Source organism: Nuphar pumila, chromosome 7 (genome assembly GCF_984573655.1).
Source record: "Nuphar pumila chromosome 7, dmNupPumi1.hap1.1, whole genome shotgun sequence".
Taxonomy (NCBI): Eukaryota; Viridiplantae; Streptophyta; class Magnoliopsida; order Nymphaeales; family Nymphaeaceae; genus Nuphar; species Nuphar pumila.
This window is the reverse complement of record NC_143255.1, coordinates 4818323-4837950: the sequence shown is the minus strand read 5'-3', so window position 1 is coordinate 4837950 and position 19628 is coordinate 4818323. Positions and strand designations below refer to the sequence as shown.

Here is a 19628-nt window from a genome sequence, read left to right as displayed (position 1 = left end):
TTCATTGTGGCATGGAGATGATGATACTCTGAAGATCAATAAAATCAAATTTTTAAGGGAATAAAATAAAAAGTTGAGAAAGGTAGATATTAAATTGACACCCACCTAATTCATCAGCCTCTCGAACCAAGTTGGCACATAAACCAGGAGTATATTCTAATTGTTGGAGGGTAAAAAAGCAATATCTTTGTACTAACCCAACAGAGGTTAGTAGTAACTATATCTAATTTTGAAATTCATTGTTTTTTGTCTAGATAAACAAAATTTGGTGCCTTTTTGAGAAATTTCAAGTGTTAGATGCATTTTTGGATGATGATGATGATGATGATAATAATAATAATAATAATAAAAGAATGAGTTATACACCTACATCTTCCCAGAATGCAATTTCAACCAGTTGTCAGATAATATATACTGAAATGATTAATTTGAACACATTTTTGTGTGGACTAAAATAACAAAATTTTATTTATGTTAAAGTATACTGCTGCATAACTTTCCTCTTAAATAAAATACTATTAAGAGTGTATATGTACATACGGGTCCAGATTTGGACCCTCAGACCTGATCCGATCAGTGTATTATATATATATATATATATATATATATATATATATATATATATATATATATATATATATATATATATATATATATATATATATATATATCAAGGAATAGGGCACAATTCTTATTGATTAATAATCGTGCTTCTCGTGGCTACCTCCTCTCTTCTCTTCCTTACAACAGTGATGCAGAAGATGCAGATTACAGGTGCGTGATTTCTAAGATGGTATCAAAGCAGGTTGAAGTCTAACGATCAGGTCGGTTTCCTCCCTTTTCTCTCTTGTTCTAAATTAGATTCCTTTTTTTCCATTTCTCAAAAAAAAAATTGATTTGATCATATTGGGTCATTTTCCTTTCAGCCATTTTTTCTCTCTCAACGTCAATCTGAATCTGATCGTGCCTGATCAAATTTTTCCTTTTTTTTTCTTCAAAAGGTTTTTCCTTTTCCAATATCGACACAGGCCCCGTTATTTGATCTTGTTTTTTTTAATCTGGATTGCCACCCAAATCTCTTCTCTTCGTCGGATCTGATCATTCTGATCAGATCTTATCGTCTAAAGGCATATTGAATCAGATCTGCTTGCGGCAAATCGATTTTCTCCTCTTTCCAATGTCAAAATTGAATTTGATCATATCCGATCAGTTTTCTAAATTCTTATTATTCTTCTACCCTCTTCTGCTCTTGTTTTTTCCCTCTTCTGCTCTCGTTTTACATATGTTCTTTTTCATATTAAACCATACTTGTTCTTTTTCTTACCTACATCACGAGTTGATTTTTTTATATTCGACTTGCAATCGTTCCATTTCTAAGACTTTCAAACTTCCAACATCATGACTTCTGCCAAGTCTGTAAGACCTACAGCACGACTGTTCCAAAAAAAAAAAGTGGACGGACAAACTTGTGTTGCTGGGTCAATGAATTGCTGAGGAATTGAACCAAAGTTTTTTCTCTTAATCCACTAAATCTTCCCAAAATTGACGCTTAATGGAATCATCTAAACCTACTTGAGGTGCATAAACACTAATAATATTAATAATATACGTACCTAATACTAATTTAATAAGTAAAATCCTATCACCCTTCCTACGGACCTCAACTACATTATCTATAAACTCACGACTCATAACAATCCCTACTCCATTCCTATTCCTATTCCTATTTATTCCTATATACCAAATCTTATATCCCCAAGGTTCTATCACTTTTGCTTTCTCACCTACCTATTTGGTCTCTTGTAAACATAAAATATCAATCTTTCTCCTACACATAACATCTACTAACTCTACCAACTTACCAGTTAAAGACCCTATGTTCCAAGTGGCTAACCTAATTTTATGGTCTTAGACTAACTTCTTTACCCCCACCCGTCCAACAAAGTGAGGGAACCCTTGCCTATTTGACACCACACCCGGGCGTCGGTGTGACGTGTCGCTTCTGGGCGACGACCTAGCAACCCTTGCCCATTTATCACTGCCTCCAGGCCTATAGAGCACAACGCGTCGCTCAGTAGGGAACGCCCCAACGAAATTCTCATATTGGTTCATATTCATAGGGTATGACTAAGTTTTTATACTGGTTGTCACAGGCCTACCGCAACCCTCCTCCTTTATTCGGGCTTGAGACCGGCAGTGCATAACTAAACAGTTATACACAGGCGGAGTTAGAAGCACAATTTTATGAGCCATAAAATTTGATACATTATAGGTAATTGATTTTTAAAAGCTTTCAAACGCCTGGCTACTTGTCATAATTAGATTATTTGAGAGCCAATTTCCACTAATGAAACCATGTAGAATGCATCTGTAACATTAAATTCATGAAAAAAAACAAAAACACAAAAAACTTAAAGAAAGGCAATCTTTGTTTTTACCTCTCAGTGACACACACACACACAGAGACACACACACACACACACACAGAGAGAGAGAGAGAGAGAGAGATAAGAACTAATGTGTGAACTGTGTTCTCATAATTTTTTTGTTCTTTTCTCTTGAATCTAACCATATAGAGGTGATCTCTTGAAACATCAGATTTTGATGAAACATCCTATATATATATAGAGAGAGAGAGAGAGAGAGACTAGAATATGATAACTACAGTGTGAACAGGGCATTTTCAACACTTTTTTATTTGCAAATTCAACCATGTAGATGTATTTGGCATAGTGAAATTGTTAGGAATTAACTATTGGATTAGTGTATTTTCGATGAAAACTATGATTTTTGGATGCTTAAATATTTATGAAGATTATGAGTTGTTGATTTTAAAGCCTTAAAAAATCTTGATTGTGCATGATAATGGGATGGTTCAAGAGTTTTTCCATATAAAACAAATCATGTAGATCACATCCGCATTGTTAGATTTAAGAGAAAAGATAAAAAAAAATCCATAAAAACCCAGTTCACATGGTAGTTCTTATATTTCTAGTCTTCGTATTCTAGTGACTATATATATAGAGAGAGAGATACTGTTCATCATCACTAGCTTAATGGCAAAATATAAAAATAAAAATGTTCATCTGCTCTATCCATAATACATTGTCATCAACGTAACTGAAAATTTCTAATGCTATAATAATCCCTTATCACCATTGAAGAAAACCCCACGTCAATTAAATCACCTTGTACAAGGCAGATCGATTGTGGACTGTACAACGTCCTTGAAACGCATTTCTAGCAAGCCAGAAGCTTGGAGGAAAGGATTTTTTCTCAGCTAAGGCAGAAATAACTGCAGAAAACAAAACATGATGGTCATAGCCTCGCACTGAAGTGATATTCTATGGACTTGATCCCAATCTTCTTGTTTGGTGTCAAGCTGTCGACGACGAGCGACACATCGACGCCGACTGTCACCTTCCCGAGCTTGAATCCGTCTAATTCCGGCACCACCGGCACCACCACATTGATCTCCAATGGCACCCTTCCTGTGTGCTGCTGCTCCATTAGTGCGGCCTGCAAGCCACTGCCGAACGTGCTCTTTCCGGTTAAGACCACGTCCATAACTGTTTTATTCATGTGTCCTTGATAGAAAGCAGGCAGCTTCCCTGAGCAAAGCTTGCTGCCAGAGTATGTGACAGTCACAAGGCTGTTTGGTTCATAATGGATGCCAATCTTGGAATTCAAGTTGTGCGCGACAAGGACTACGGTGAACTCCGAATATACGCTCAATTCGGAATCAACCTCAAATTTCGTGACGTGAAAATCTTTCACGTTGTAAAAGGGGACCTGTGGTTGGTAGGTATAGAACATGTAGGCAAGGATGCTGACCAGTGCAATTATCAACAAGAACAAGAAGCAGCAGAAACAGCAGATGCACCTGCAGCAGCAGCTGCTTCTCTTCCTTGGAGGATAGGACTGGTACCTTGGCACATTACGTCGATAAGGCGGCGGCCTCATCGACATCGATGGATCGAGGCTATTTTCGGCAAGGAGGACGTATCTCGGAGCATACTGCGGCATTGCTGAGGACGATTCGACATCCATTGGGTAGCTGATGGAAGCAAAATGTATGTTTTGAGAAGGAATGAGATGGAGAGGCCTTTCCAAACTGAGAAGTCACAAGAAAGAGAAGAAAGAAGGTGCAGGAAAGGCCTCACCAACTCCAATGGTCCTCTTCCTTGTTCCTCAGGAACTAGGAAGAAGGAGTTGGTTTTTCTGTTGTGAAAGAGGGGGCAGAATGGATGAATTGCCAAGCGTTACACTTGGGCTCTGTTTTGAATGCATGGTTTGAAACAGCTCTTGAAATAGAGGTGCCTTAAAAAGTCATGTGAAAATGAATTCTTGTGGTGCAGAAAATTCCTTCGAAATATAAAAATTGGTAACTTGCCTAACATATGAAAAAAATACATTTATTGGCCTTAAGTTTCAAATACTCAAGATAGATGCCTAACCTTTTCAAAAATTGCTCAAATGACGGCCGGAGTTGCTTTTTAAGCTCTAGGTAACTTTTGGAAAATGATAATTTTAACCTCTTTTTTAAACATTGAAAGTCATTTTTGCAGCCTTCTACTTTTGCAGCCATACTTAAGTTAAATAAGTAATTTCGGAGAGAAAAAGCAACTTAGGCAGATCTGAGCAATTTTTTGAAAGGTAGGCATCAATTTTAAATATTTGAAAACTGAGGCCTCTGAATGCAAATTTTCCATATGCTAAGCATCTGTTTGTAAATTACACTAAATTCTAACCAACCATGTAAAAATTGGAAACATAATATGGGATTACACGCATCCAATATAGGGTATGTTTTGTTGGTGGAATAAGATGCTTGTTCCATAGAATGAGAAGTTTGATGTGTGAATTATGTGAAATGCTGAATCTGTATTCCACAGAAGATGGAGAAAATGCCAGTAAAAATTGACTGAAGTTCAATTTTTTATTTTCTTTTCTTTTCACGTGGATGAGGCAATTCACAACGAAATTCCCTATTTCATACAAATAGTTTTCAGTTCCACAAATCAAACAGGGTCCTTATTCACCAGATAATTCTAGAAAAAAAATCAGGAGGATGGTATCACTCACATGCAATAAGATTACACTATAAGTGGTTGTGAGCTTGCAAGTGTGAAATCTTGCAAGGATCAATCGAGATAGATTGGAAGGAAACAATGTTTCATCAGTAATTGCTGAAAGAGTTTTAACATATAATCTTTTTGCATAATTAAAAATATGACCTGTGACAGAATGAATATCATGGTGCTAATCCAGTAATTTTATAGATTTGGCCTGTCTGTGATCATCCATTTAAACAGCGGTAGTGGAATCCTTGACCTATACCCCAGCCACATTCAATGGTGCCAACCTTATTAGAAAAAAAAAACATATTTACAATTTTCATGTAGTTACCAAATAAACTGGATCATGTTTAAAGGCAGGAACTGCAATTTAGCGGTTGCTAATTGTATAGTACTGTTTTTCATCTAAGTGGCTGTCAGCTAACTTCTGTCAATGTATCGAATAAAGGGATTGGTACTGGATTGACCAGTTCACTGTTAACCAGGTTTGGTACAGTTGTGAAGATGCAACTAAAATTCAGGTTGATTTTGTGTCGATATGATTAATACCCAGATGAGTTTTGTGTGATTTGTGCTGTGCATCCAATCCAACAGATGAAGTAGATCACAAGCTTCAGTATAATGTGTCAATCACGTAGGGATTCACATCCAGGTAGGGAACAGCCTCCATACTCCTCCAACACCCAAGCCTCCAAAGCAGTTAACCAAATTTGTTGTTCTTTTGGCCATGCGACATCTACAAAGACTTTTTAAGAGGAACTTAATAATTAGGAAGCAACATCGGCAGTAGGGAATAAATCATGAGATTTGCAAATTGGTCCCTTGCCTTACAGCCAATTTGCAAAATAGTCCCTGCCTTATGTCATTTTGCAAGTCTGTCCTTGCCTTTCCATTAAGGTTAACAGCTGTTAGCTTTCCTGACCGTCACTGTTAAAGGGCAGACAAATTGATGGTTCTGCCCCTTATAAAAAGACCAATTTGTAAAATGTGAACAAGGTAGGGAATAATTTACAAAGAGTTAATACGCTAACCACTATTTGATAAAGGCATTTTGGTGACCATTTAACTATGGTCAGTGTCTGACCATGGTCAAACTAACAGAGACCAATTTGTAACAGTGGGGAGAAAGGCGAGGACTGATTTGCAAAGTGGCAAAAGATAGGGACTATTTTGCTAATTGGTTATAAGGCGGGGACCAATTTGCAAAAAACCCTTTAAAAAATTACCAATCAAATAATTTAAAAAAAATGAGTGAATATCAAAATAAATTGGTACATATAAAAATTTAAAAACTGTGGCAATATAGATATATTGAACTAAATTGATAAAACAAATTTGTCACATTTTATCAGAATTTTTACACTTTGCGAGTTTATCCTATAAATTCATGAAGTAAATTTAATTCATCATCTTTTTTGAGAGAAAAAAATCATAAAATACTAATCATAGAATGGTTGTGCACTGCTGAAATGTGACCAAAATTCAATTCCTGGTCACATTTCAGCAACGCACCACCATTTTATGATTAGTATTTTTACATTAATAGACGTGATACAATATGATCTAATTATCAATATGTTCTGTTCTTTGATCGCCAGAATCCTCATTGGCTTGTTGATGATGCATGTTGATTTAATGAAATGTTTTACCTTTCTCTCAATTATCAATATGAGATTAGAAGTTAATCTCATTTATAATACTTGGTCTCTCTCTCTCTCTGCCCACAAATGATTAATTATGGAAAATGTAGGCTTCGTAAACAACGTAAAACTTGAACGTTTTCTGCAAGTACTCGCTTTTCTTACTGTAACATTTCCATTAGATACCGACGGGGGCTCCGCTTGTCTGGCAGGAGCAGTTAGTGCATGTCACCTTGTGTTCGGACGTTGCAAGTTCGAACCCCAAATGGTATGGTTGTATAAATGGTAGGGGTCAGACTAACCCCAGCTTTCTCTGTCAAAAAAAAAACATTTCCATTAGATAAACAATATGCTTCTTTGAATGTTCTCTTCATGAACAATGGTTTGCATACTGCAAGTTGATCAATGTCTCTTTTTATCATTTAGTCAAGATTTCCACGTCTAGACCTTGGACATGCCTCATCAGTAAGAACAGCACTTTTAAGCTTCAACAGCAAGAATAGCACTGATTATAAGATGTTTTAAACAAAAACTTAAATAAACAATTAGAAACAGTTATAACCTCTCCGAACCCTGGCTAGAACAGTGTTTTGGAAAGAATTTGACTCCCTCTGGACAGTTACTATACAGGTTTCAGCAATCTTTATGAAAATGTTACTACAAAAACCAATAAGCAGGAAATGAAGGATACTGTGATTATTTGCAAAACAAAGTCATACATTTTGGAACACAAGCCTCTAGATCAATCTGGACATGCAATACTTACTGAAGCATAGAGATTGATCTCAGGCTCTGATACTGAAGCATGAAATACATATTTTACACATGCTAACTTTACACTGGAACGGGGGGGCTGGAGGGGGGGAAGCCATATCCATTGCTGGAGACGAACAATTCACAACTTTGAGTAGGTGGTGTGCTGCTTCAATTGTGCTACGAAATGAATGCCTTTGCAAGATCAGAAAAGCTACAAACTAGACCAGTTCTTGGACATGTAATCTTGCCATCGTTTTTCTTGGCCATTTCTTCAAGAGCCTGTCATGCAATTCAAAAAAGAACATGAGATTTTGTGTTATGGAAAAAAAATCCATTATGGAGTGACTGATGCCCCCACTTTCCCACAAAGGCAGGATAGGTTGGGAATTTGCAATGTGGAGCATAATGCAGCTTCCTTGTTTTCTTGCTTTTCTGGTTAAGTGGGTGCATCCAAAGATTTCCTTAGCTTCATTAACCAAACTTTATTTCGATGACAAACCTTGGTGCTGTAGACATAACCATTGGGTAAAACAAGAGGTGGATTGTCAGCATCCATTAGCTCTTTGGAGATGTGGCACACAAGCTTAGAGTGATGCTGTTTTGAGAACGGCAATGGCAATGCCAGCTTACGGAAGGTCTCCTGAGATAGTGGGTCTTCCTTGGTGCAACCTTCTTCATAACAAAACCTTCATGGAGTCAAGGAATGCAAAGCATGCAGAAAAGAGTAATGACTCTTTCAGAACGACCCAACACAAGAACTAATATATGTAATGGTTAAATAACAATATGTATGAGACCAGAATATGAGAACTGGAATATGAGAACTAGAAATATGGGCATCCTCAACACTTTTTTTTTGCAAATCCAACCATGTGGATGTGCTTGGCATGGCGAATTTGCTAAGAATCAACCATTGGATCGTGTATTTTTTATGAAAAATGTGTTTTTTGAATGCTTGAATATTTATGAAGATTATGAACCATTGATTTTAAAGCTTTAAAAAAATCTCGTTTATGCATCAAAATCGGATGATTCAATAGTGGGTTCTTATAAAACCAAACATGTAGATCACATTTGTACGGTTAGATTCAAGAGAAAATAACAAAAAAAACATGAAAATCATGGTTCACAAATTAATTCTCATATTCTAGTGACTCATATATAAATATATATATATAGAGAGAGAGAGATCTCAAAGAGCTGTTATTATATAAGTGGAAGGATAAAATGTGGATACGGTGTCTTAAGAGATGAGAGGCCAGCCTGCAGGTAAATATTTAATAATGGCTCGAGAGTCATGCCATATAACTTGTAAAATTCTTGCTTGAATTGCTCAACTAAATAGTCCCACTGCTTCGGGTCAAATAGAACCTGCACAATATGGGGTTACATCATATTAAAATGCCAATCTTTCAGAAGCCAGCAACTTTTTATCAAGCGGAAACAATGTTTCTGCGGAAAAGGATCACTGAAGATTCAAAAGTCATCACCAGTAAAAGGACAAAGGGGAAAAGATAGCACTCCAATGCAAGAGAAAGCTGTGCAAAGTTGACAGTCGCCAAATGCAAAGTTAGCAATAACAAACAAAACTGATCTAACAGTTGGCAATAAACATAAGAAGACCTTAGGTGATAATTCTCTCTGTTATGGACATGGGCTGTGATAGGGATATTCTCCTTTAGTCCCATGTTGCGTCCCCTAATATATTGTCCTTAATGGAAAATTATAACATAGCATGTCCCCATGTGCTTTTTTCATGTGATATAACCCACAGGAAACCCTTTCTCTCTCTCTATATATAATATATAATATATATATATATATATATATTTTTTGTTTAGCTAGGGGAAACCCCAGTTCAGGTGGTGGAACCCTTGGGAGATTGATGAACTGCTGTATGATCCAACCCCAAGCAGTTAAAACCAAGGTTACCAAACTAAGAATCGTAAGCAAGAAGCGAGGTATTTTAAAATTTATAAGAAGCGGGAAGCGAGGAATCAATTTAAAAGCAGAATAAGAATACAAAAGGAAGTAATATAGAATCAAATGAGAAGTGAAATATTAATCGAATTGGAAGGGAATAAAAGCTAAAATAAAAATGGCTATTCTTAAATTTTCATGATGTTGTAGTCTAAGAATTAAATTCTCAAAATCTAAAAAAGATAGTTATCAATTTAGATAAAGTGCATGCAAAGTGAGTGAAAAACGTGAAAGGAAGCACATGGAAAACGTGAAAAGAAGCATGAGAAAAGCGCAGGGGAAAAACATGTGGGAAGCATAGAAGAAGCATGAGAGAATCGAGAATTCCATCAAGTTATGGAAGTGTCGTGCTTCCGAAGCGAGTTTCTGAAAACGCGCTTCCCACCTATCTTTGAAGCTTCCAATAACTCTGGTTAAAACCCCTTGGTCACCTCCTTGCCCACCAGGGAGCCTGCGGCTTTGGCCTTAGGGCAAGGGGCACACACATTGGGTATTGAGCTCGTGACATCCTTCAACTTGAATGCCGTAACCCGACCCACCTAGCCCGGTGTGCAGAGTCATGGTGAAAGCAAATGTAAAACACTAATTACAAACACTAACATATCACTGCAGCATCCCAGAATGAAAATGGCCTAATATTATATACGAACTAATCAAATTTCATCCATTAGTGTCATATAATAACCCGGATTAAGATCAATTTCCAACTGCTTATAAAAAAATCAAAAGATCAAATGCAAACTAAGAAGTTTATCCAGAAAGTTACATATCACATGATGGAACCAAGTATTGTCATCTCCCTAAACATTATCATCCAGATGGTGCAAGACATTGCAGTCGTTGTGGGAAATGACCCAAACTGCCATCAATGCTATTAGCAGGATTGATCACAAAAAGGCCACACCGTGACCAGAATAACAGTTTGGGTCTTATCCATGAGACAAATATTGAATCAAAAGAGAACAGATTAAAATGTTTTTACCTTGTATGTTGCACATTCAGTAGTACTCTTAAAAGCCAAAGTAGCCATGACATGCTGCAGTTCTTTCATGTGAGTAGCTCCCCAAGGAGAGAGGTACTTCCTAGAATACATGACTGCACGCATACTTTTTTCAGCTCGCACAAGTTCTATGAACTCTTGAAGCCTCAGCTGAAACTCAAATTTACTCTGCAATCCAGACAAAATTAAACATTAAAGTGGCTTACAAGGAAAAACATGAAAGAAAGTAGAAAATGGGCTGTAAAAACCAGAGCTGTCAACACCTTATTTCATGTGATATCATACTAAAATTTGATATGTCCAAAACATAGGCTGTGTTTCTGTCCATTATCAAATGACAGTAATAATTATTACTCCTTTCAGACTGGCAAACATTTGGGCTAAAAGATCACGATCATGGAGGTACCAGGCTGGACAAACTATGCTAGCAATTTTCATATTTCACACTTTGCTTCCCTGAAAAAAAAAAGTCAAAAAACATATACACTGCATGTGTGTGTGGGGGTGGGTGAATCTCACAATAATAGAGCTGGGCAACTAGGAAAGAGGTTATCTATGACCCATGATGATGAAGGAACCCAGCACTGCAGAAAAGCAGTTACGGAGGAGCTATGTCACAGGGACTCTCCAACTAGGTGCCGCACCCGATGCGGTCAACCTGACCCTGGGTGCAGTCAATGCACTTTTGGACTATATATATATATATATATATATATATATATATATATATATATATATATATATATATATATATATATATATATAATTTTTTATATTTTTGCCGCACCCCGCACAAAAGTTTTTTGAAAGTGCCGCACCCGCACCCATGTGACATAGCGGAGGAGAAAACCAAAACGGGACTGAACAGATAAATCCAGTCCTTTGATGGATTATCTGGTCTTCTGGTGCATATGAGTAGAACTACACGAACAATGGTGGTGCATAACATACGAGAGTAGAACTACACGAACAATGGTGATCCTACAACCACATCAAAGACATTGGCAAAAACCAATAACACAGATGCTAGGATAGAGTTCGTGAACACTGACAAGTTCCATTCACAATGTATTCTTCATAATATTTCATTATGATGGAGCATAGGAAAAAAAATTTAGATGAAAATTTCCCCAGTATGAATCAAAAGTGAGCACCAAAAAGATGGAAGGCAAACAAAAGTTTCCTTCAACTTCTATAAGTAGAAAGAAGAAAGGTATGTGAAATATACCTTAGATTTCTTCAGCTTAGATTTATTCTCCGCATACCAAGCTAAAGCAGGACCAACTTCCTTATTTTGAAGTGCATCGATGACTTTCTTTGCCTCCAAGAAGATGTCTATGTCCACAAGATCCTATTGTAGATAAGTTATGACAAATATGCTCTCAAACATGCTGAATTCATCAAAACTATAATGACTACAATCAAAATAAAAATAAGCACCACAAAAATGTCATTTTCTTAGATACAATTGAGATAACATTACATGAAACATAATATCCGGTACCAACAGAATACCATCAAAATCAGCAAGATATAGAACCTTGGTTATCCCTCAGCAAAACAGGTTTATCCCTCTGCTATTTATATTTTACCTAATCTGGTAGATTTTACCACTTACCAGATAAGATTTTTTTAGTCTTCAGATGTCATTAAAGGTTTCCTTTCCAGGATAATGAAAGAACAAAGAGAAAGTTGGCAGACAAGGTAGAAGCTTTTTGGAACGTATCCTTTAATCATCATTTGTTAAACCAGTGATAGTTTGTAATTGAGATTCCATCTAGGCTGCTTTTGAGAGCCTATCGTCAGAAGGTGTTAGACAAGATTTGCTGAATCTGCAATCCTTTCTTCTGTTTGGGAAGGAATGGGGATGAACAGGGAGATGGGATTGCATTGGGCAACACCAAATCCCACAGATTGTTGCCTATTACCATCTCATCTCCTGTTTTCAACTACCACCGCAAAAATGTAGTCTTTGGCAAAGGCATTTTTCGACACCCGCCAATGGCCTTTCACATTTGTCTGGTGACCTTCCCTTGACTACCAGCATGCTCATGTTAAGTAAGCATTTGAAAACAAAAGCACATTGAGAAAGTAAACCACTTATGAAAGGAGGAGTGATCAATGGGAGGAATCAAGGGAAGATGGTGGAAGATAAGATAATCACTTGCAAGGTTCTAGTGGTGTGTGACCATGGAACATAGGTGTAGGGCAAGGGGAAGATGCAGGATCATTGGAGGTGAGGCGGTGGTGATGCAGTCAACTTACTGAGAGGCTGTGGGCTGCTATTTTGTGGACAGGCTGAAGGAGAGTTGAAAACCAAGGTGGAGATGTGTTGCCAAGATTTCAGGAGTTGCACAATCAGGTTGTTTGGAGATTTGAAGATGAGTTTAACTTTCAGATCAAAAAACAAAACGCAAAAGATAACCCTTGTCTTGTTAAAAACCACATTAAATTTCACAACAAAGGAATTACTTTTAGTTTTTTTCTTCATTTGGATCTTATTAATGGTTTGGTGGTGGCGATGATGATATTATTATTGTAACTAGTAATTAGTAAAAATGGGTATGAGTTCCATAGACAATGTGATAATGCTTATTGCATTAAGGTTTATAATTCACAAGAATCCATGGCAATACATACATACATATATGTATAATTGTATATATTTGCTGCAATCGATTGTACCTAGAATTGACTTAGCAAAACACTTATCTTTTTCATTTTTTTGCTTTTTTGGTAAATCTAACCTCATAGATGTGATATAAGTCTTGTTTTGTAGAAGTTGGCTTTTGGATCGCTGGAAATCCAATGTGTACAGGTTTCTCTAGTTATGCCAAAATTGTCATCAGTAAATGCACCAAATTTTCTCCACTCAAAAAAGCATGTTTTTTCATTGGAAAAAGGACCCAAGGGTCAATAAACACTAAATCGACCATACTGAATGAGGTTAGATTGAGTCCAAACCAGAGTTGTCACTCGAGAAAGCGGGAGCAGGATGCGGAAGTGGGAAGCGAGGCACTTCTAAAATCTTAAGGAGTGAAAAGCGACTTAGAAGCGAACCAGGAATCATCTCAAAAGTGAGAAGAGAAGCGGACCGGAAGCGACCTAGGAATCAAACCAGAAGCGAACCAGAATTAAAAGGAAAAATGAAAAGAGAAGCGGATAGGAATCAACAGGGAAGCGAAAATGTAATTATATATTTTTTATTTTACCAAAACCATTAGTGACGCAAAGAACAAGCAAATATACCTGCATCACAAAAGTATGTATACAATACATGCATCAGTAGAAAGTATAAAGTATAACATTCACCATCACTCAAATTTTCTTCTTTAGCATTCAGCAAAACAATAATTAACCAAGCAGTAAACAGCACAAAGTCCACAGAAAAGAGGAATTAGGAAATCATTTATTAATATTTAATACTTAATTCCTAAGGATAAATTTCATCCTCTTTTATATGATATGCAAAAAATAAGCATAAACTAACTGGAACCTTATAGCAGAGAAACTGGAAGGAAGATCAGGTAATGAAACTGTCATACATGCAGAAAATATAAACATCTAGTTGTCTATGTTGCTAGTGATGGTGACCTGAAAAAAGAACTTTCTGACCTCTTTTTCTTGCACCAGGAAGAATCATTTGAGTGTTATTCCTTGTTCTTCATACCTAAAAGTTCTTGTATAGTGCTCATCATCCTAGCTATGCTTTGAAGGATCATATCCCACATAAAAGACCAGCATTTTTCTCTAGAGTTTTTCTTTTCCTTCTTCCAAGAAACAAAACGTCTTAACTTTCTTCATTTATATGTTTCTATTGGTTTGCCAAGAATTTGATGGTTTTGCAGATGGCGATATGTCCATGTAGGTGGGTATTGTTTTCAACTATTTCTTCTGTTTTTCTGTTTTCTTAAAGGCAAAAGTTGCAGGTTGAGATGGTTTAATCAATTGAATCCAAGAATCAACGGTAGAACATTCAATGAAGAAGAAGAGGATAGGCTAATGGCTGCCCACAGGCTATAATGGGAATAAGTGGGCCATGATTGCTAGACTATTTCCAGGTAGAACAGACAATGCAGTCAAAAATCACTTGCACGTGATCATGGCAAGGAAATACAGAGAGCAGTCAAATGCTTACAGGAGGAGAGAGTGAGAGACATAGAGCGAGAAATGGAGGGGGAGAGAGTGACAGACAGAGAGAGGGGGAGAGACAGAGAAAGGGAGAGCGAGAGACAGAGAGAGGGGGAGAGAGAGTGACGGACGAAGAGAGTCAAAGAGAGAGAGAGAGTAGGGTTTGGGAATCAAAACCCCCCAAACCCTTGATTTTTCTTTTATATTTTCAAAAAAAAAGTCTAATTACCATTCTACCCTTTTTAAAAAACTGACTCTTTTTCATTTTTTAGTAAAAACAAATATCCAAAGCTAAAATTGTCTTGCCTTAAAAAAACGAAAGATGCTTCACATTTAAAATAGGTGCTTCCCCACGTGTTTCGGAAGTGGCGCGTTTCACGCTTCCAAAGAACATTCCCCAGCCCTAATGGGCGCTTCCGGTAACCCTGGTCCAAACAACTTGCATCATGAGATCCCAACTATCTTTTTGTTTTTATCTTGTTTTTTTATTTTTTGTATATTTGTTTGAATTTTTTAATTCCAAAGATTTTTCTGAGAAAATTCACTTTCAAAAAAATCTCCAAGAAAAACCCTAGGTGAGAAATTGTCGTGACTATGATATATACACACATACACACACACACACAAACATCCGTACCATGTGTGATACATGAATTTTTTTATTTTTTTGTATTTTTTTCTTGAACCCAATAGTACAGATTTGACCTACATGGTTAGTTTTATATGAACCAGCCTTTGGATAGACAGATTACAACACGACAGTTCTTTTAGGGCTTGAAAAATCAGCAGATTTTCAAGTGAACAACAGTATCCTATTTAAAAGTAAAACAAACAAAATAAAAAGAAATACATTAATCCAAACACTACACAAGAAACCAAAAATATGCATCTGACAGTCTCACATAACAGTAAATGTAGATATTACTTGCAATTATTAATGAAAAGTCATTCTGAAAAAAGAAAGCTTGCCTGTAGATTGGCTTTTTCTGCTAGTTGTGCAGCAGTATTGTAATATGACATACGCAGCATGTAGTCCACAAGGATTCTCTTAACTCTTGTGTTATTCCATTCATATTGATTTCCAAGTTCTAAGCTATCTAAGTAATCTAATCGGGCTCGACATCTTTGAGCTTGCAACTGCTCTGTTTTGTTGCTCTCTTCCAACTGCTTAACATGGAAAAGAAACAAAATGAATATAACCGGTAACTAGTAAATGAATGAGTACTCAATCCAGAAATACAATGGGAAAATAAGAAATTTCTTTCTGATGCAGGTTCTAAATGAGAGAATTAATTTTTCACAATATAGATCCCGACCTTGTGATTGTAGCCCATAGGAAAAAAAGAAGAAAGGAGATCACTAGTGTTTTATTGTTCCTGAACTTAAGGCCTTAAAATGTCTATTGTACTTAATATGAGATAGGTAAAAAACTCCATTTGTAACTAGAAAGATAAAGGAGGAATCTCACAAAAAGATGCCAAGTGTGATATCCATACATAATGCAAATGCATCATATAGAACCATAGAAGAAGCTCAGAAATCTAATCCTCTGAGAAAATCAAAGATCACAGAGCAATCATGAATAGAGAAACCAGCGCACTCTTGTGCATGCACTTTTTTTAAGGACAGAGTATTAAAGAACCACTAAAATGAGTATGTTCTTCTGGATGCAATTTACATGTAGAGAAATTGCTCAACGTTATATGTCATAGATACTGTATAAAGATTCCAAAGACGATCAAATGATAGAAAACTATGATTGAAGCAATCAATATCTAAAGAGACACTAAATAAGAAGCATGTAAATTCTCTTATTAGATTAAATTTCTGTCAATAATGGAAGCATCCGTAAGAAAGTTCAATATGAATATTACAAGATCTTTAATAATCCATGAGTGCAGTTGAAAGACAGTATTGGAAATTTATATCCCCTCAAATCTGGACAAAATGACCTTTTCAATAGGAGTTCCAACAGATACCTTTTAAGATGATAATCTACAACTCCCATTTCTTGGAACTTGAATATATGTGTGATGCACAGTAGTAAAAATTGCAACTATGTTTAAACATTTACCACAATAAATTAAGCATGGGTCTTGTTATTGCCGACTATGTCACATGGGTGCGGGTGCGGCACTTTCAAAAAACTTGGGTGCGGGGGTGCGGCAAATATATATATATATATATATATATATATATATATATATATATATATATATATATATATATATATATATATAGTCCAAAAGTTGCACATAAATGACCCTGGGTGCGTTGACCGCACCCAGGGTCAGGTTGACCACACCGGGTGCCGCACCCGCATCGCGTCGACGTGGGTGCGGCACCCAGTTGGCCGAGTCCCTGTGACATAGATTGCCGATTATTAGGATTTGCCACAGAATTGATATACCAAGGTAGGCCACTTTTTCCCCTGATTAATCTTGATTCGCCAAGAAAGCAGGTTGACGAGGATGAGGAGAGCTACTGCATCTGAATGCCTTAAGCAGTGATGTTCCTTCACAATAAATAGAGCACCTGCATTTAGATTGGCTCTTTTGTGTTTTCTTCTTGAGTTCTAATAATGAACAAGGCCCTAAGAATTTCAGCAACGATAAACCATCACAAAGCAGGGTTCAACCGAATGATCATCCAACTTCTGGAAACTAAACCACTGATGGGCATTACTACAGATAATGTCTCCTGCAGAATCAGCTATCCCATGACTTCTGATTCAAGAGCTAGACTGCAAAAACATCGTTCTATCCCTCAGAAAAGGGTGGAGATGAGTCCAATAACTGTTGTCACACTGAATCATTAATCCACCAGATTGCTTCTTAAGAAATATACTAATTCGATAACGGTACTTCCCCAAATATTCAAGTAATTTCACCAATTACGGGCAATTCACAATTCATTGCAATCACGGCTATAAGCACAAAGTGTTTGTTATCTCAATTTCACCTGCATTCGTATGCAAAACTCAGATCACACTCAAAACAAAAACCAGAGAATTAATAGAATACAAGACAGACCATAACAACAACTAACCACACAATAGGCACTCTAATTCCACAGAATTCATCAGGAACAAGGAATTACAGAGCGCGGGAATGAAATCAAACAGTGAATTCAACGATCAAGCAATCAAAATGAGGACAAACTCGCTTTCAAACAAGAAACACACCAACTTTCCAGTCAAATAACATTAAAAAAAATTGATGGTCTCACAAAAACAACAACAAGAAGGCCTCTAGAGAAAAGGAAAAAGGAGGAGGGAAGTGCAGAAACCTTTCTCTTGAGGCCCTGCAACCGGGAGACGAGGGACGTGAGGTGCCGCACGGCCTCCTCCTTCGACATCTCCCTGACTGCCGCCTCGGCGACCACCGCGCCCACCTCCTTCTCGACGACGCGGTGGTTGGCCCGCATCGTCTTCTTGAGGTGCTCGAAGGGAACGCGGACGAACTGATGCTCGAGCTTCAGCGACTCCGCAATCTGGTTCGCCTTCGCTGACGAGGTGGGCGGCGGGGCAGCGTCCGCCGGCGAGGGATCGCCGTTGCCGTTGCTGTTGGGAAGCGAGTCCATCTCCATGTCCGAGGGGGAAACAGACGCCAACGCCCCAGGGAACCACCCGCCCAACATCAAATAAACCCTAGCCCTAACCAACACGCCAAAACTAGGGTTTATTGCCGATGGATGATCGTGGCGAAGAGTGCTTCTGATTCAAACAAGGGGGATCCAAGGTGTTCAGATTTGAGCTAAAGCAGAAGGAGAAAAAAAAGAAGAGAAGATGATAGATAGAAATAACCCATTGAAGCCTGAAACAGTTCGGGTCTTTTTTTGGTCCAGTATATCCAGATCCACACTTGTTTGAGTTGGACCCGATTCAACTCGAATCGGGTCAATTCTGCCGATTCGGGCTTGAATCGGCTGACGACCTTTTGACATGACATGAATCCAGCTTAATAGGTCTCGGGCTGAGACTGAACCAAATGAGACTCGGGTCGAGTTCTTGGCGGGTCTGAATTAGGTCGGGCCGGGGAAAGCTGGACTGATGTTCACGGTTCACCCCTACTTGTGGTATTGAAGGTTAGAGAGAAGGTATTCGTGTATTGCTGGGGGTAGGTGTGGGTTTGGTCATGAGATTAATGGGTGATCATTCAAGCCAACATCATCGTTTTAGCATAATTCAAAATGCCCGTGTTTTGGAAAATTTCAAAAGATGTACCTAAAATTTGTTATGTTAATTAAAAAAACTCGTGTAGGGTTTTGGGTTTTTGACATTAAATTTATGAAATAAATCTATAATATAACATTTAGAAATTTATGAATCACTTTTTTCTCTATTTGAAATTAGATTTCTCGTTCGATAAATTAAACCAATTTGTTGTGACATGGACCCAAGGGGTTTGGCGTAGTGGGATGGGGGCCTAGACTGTTTAGGTTCAAATCTCATGGGCATCACCCCTCGTAAGCCCAAAGCTTGGCGACTCCTTGGAGTCGAGGGATAAGCCCTCTGGACAGAGACCATAATTCGGCAGGCTAAGCCATCACGGCTAGGTCTTTGCGCCGGGGGCGGTTTCTCTGAGTAAAAAAAAAATTGTTGTGACATGAGGACAATGACTATAAAAATCAATGCATTCTAAGGATAATTAATAAACAATAAAACAAAATATCGCAGAGCAAAAGAGAATATATATATATATATATATATATATATATGTGATCGGTGTAAAATGAAACATTGTATTAGATTTCTAATGTTTTTTTTCAAAATTTTGACCATACAGATGTGATTTATATGCTTGTTTTTATAGGAATCAGTTCTTGGAGCATTTGATTCCTATGCATGAATAGGTTTTTATAAGGTTTTCAAAATCAATGGCCTACAATTTTTATAAATTTTTGAAGCTTAAAAACCATTTTTTCATCGAAAATGCATGATCCGAGTATCGATATCTAGTAAATCAATCATGCTGAACACGTCTGTACAGTCAGAATTTTGAAAAAAAAAACACCAAAAATTGAATAAAATGTTTCATTTAA

General features: G+C 37.2%; 1 protein-coding gene and 1 pseudogene across 1 annotated transcript; both read right to left on the bottom strand.

Annotated features, from left to right (window-relative positions):
* Window positions 1-3318: 3318 nt before the first annotated feature.
* Window positions 3319-4026, bottom strand: LOC149830941 (NDR1/HIN1-like protein 6 pseudogene; annotated as a pseudogene).
* Window positions 4027-7390: 3364 nt separating this feature from the next.
* LOC149830940 (protein MAEA homolog) lies at window positions 7391-18357 on the bottom strand. The gene is made up of 7 exons (XM_090013553.1): window positions 17874-18357; window positions 15555-15749; window positions 11683-11805; window positions 10437-10622; window positions 8712-8845; window positions 7974-8160; window positions 7391-7753 (listed from the first exon to the last, which is right to left on the bottom strand). The coding sequence occupies exons 1-7, from the start codon at window positions 18222-18224 to the stop codon at window positions 7652-7654; spliced, it is 1278 nt and encodes a 425-aa protein (XP_089869679.1). The 5' UTR covers window positions 18225-18357; the 3' UTR covers window positions 7391-7651.
* Window positions 18358-19628: the final 1271 nt, after the last annotated feature.

Coding starts and splice junctions, on each gene's coding strand:
- LOC149830940 (XM_090013553.1), bottom strand. CDS start 18,224: ATGTTGGGCGGGTGGTTCCCTGGGGCGTTGGCGTCTGTTTCCCCCTCG. Junction 11,806..15,554: donor CAGAAAAAGCCAATCTACAG/GCAAGCTTTCTT, acceptor TATCTACAATAG/GATCTTGTGGACATAGACAT. Junction 8,161..8,711: donor CTCTCATCTCTTAAGACACC/GTATCCACATTT, acceptor GACTCCATGAAG/GTTTTGTTATGAAGAAGGTT.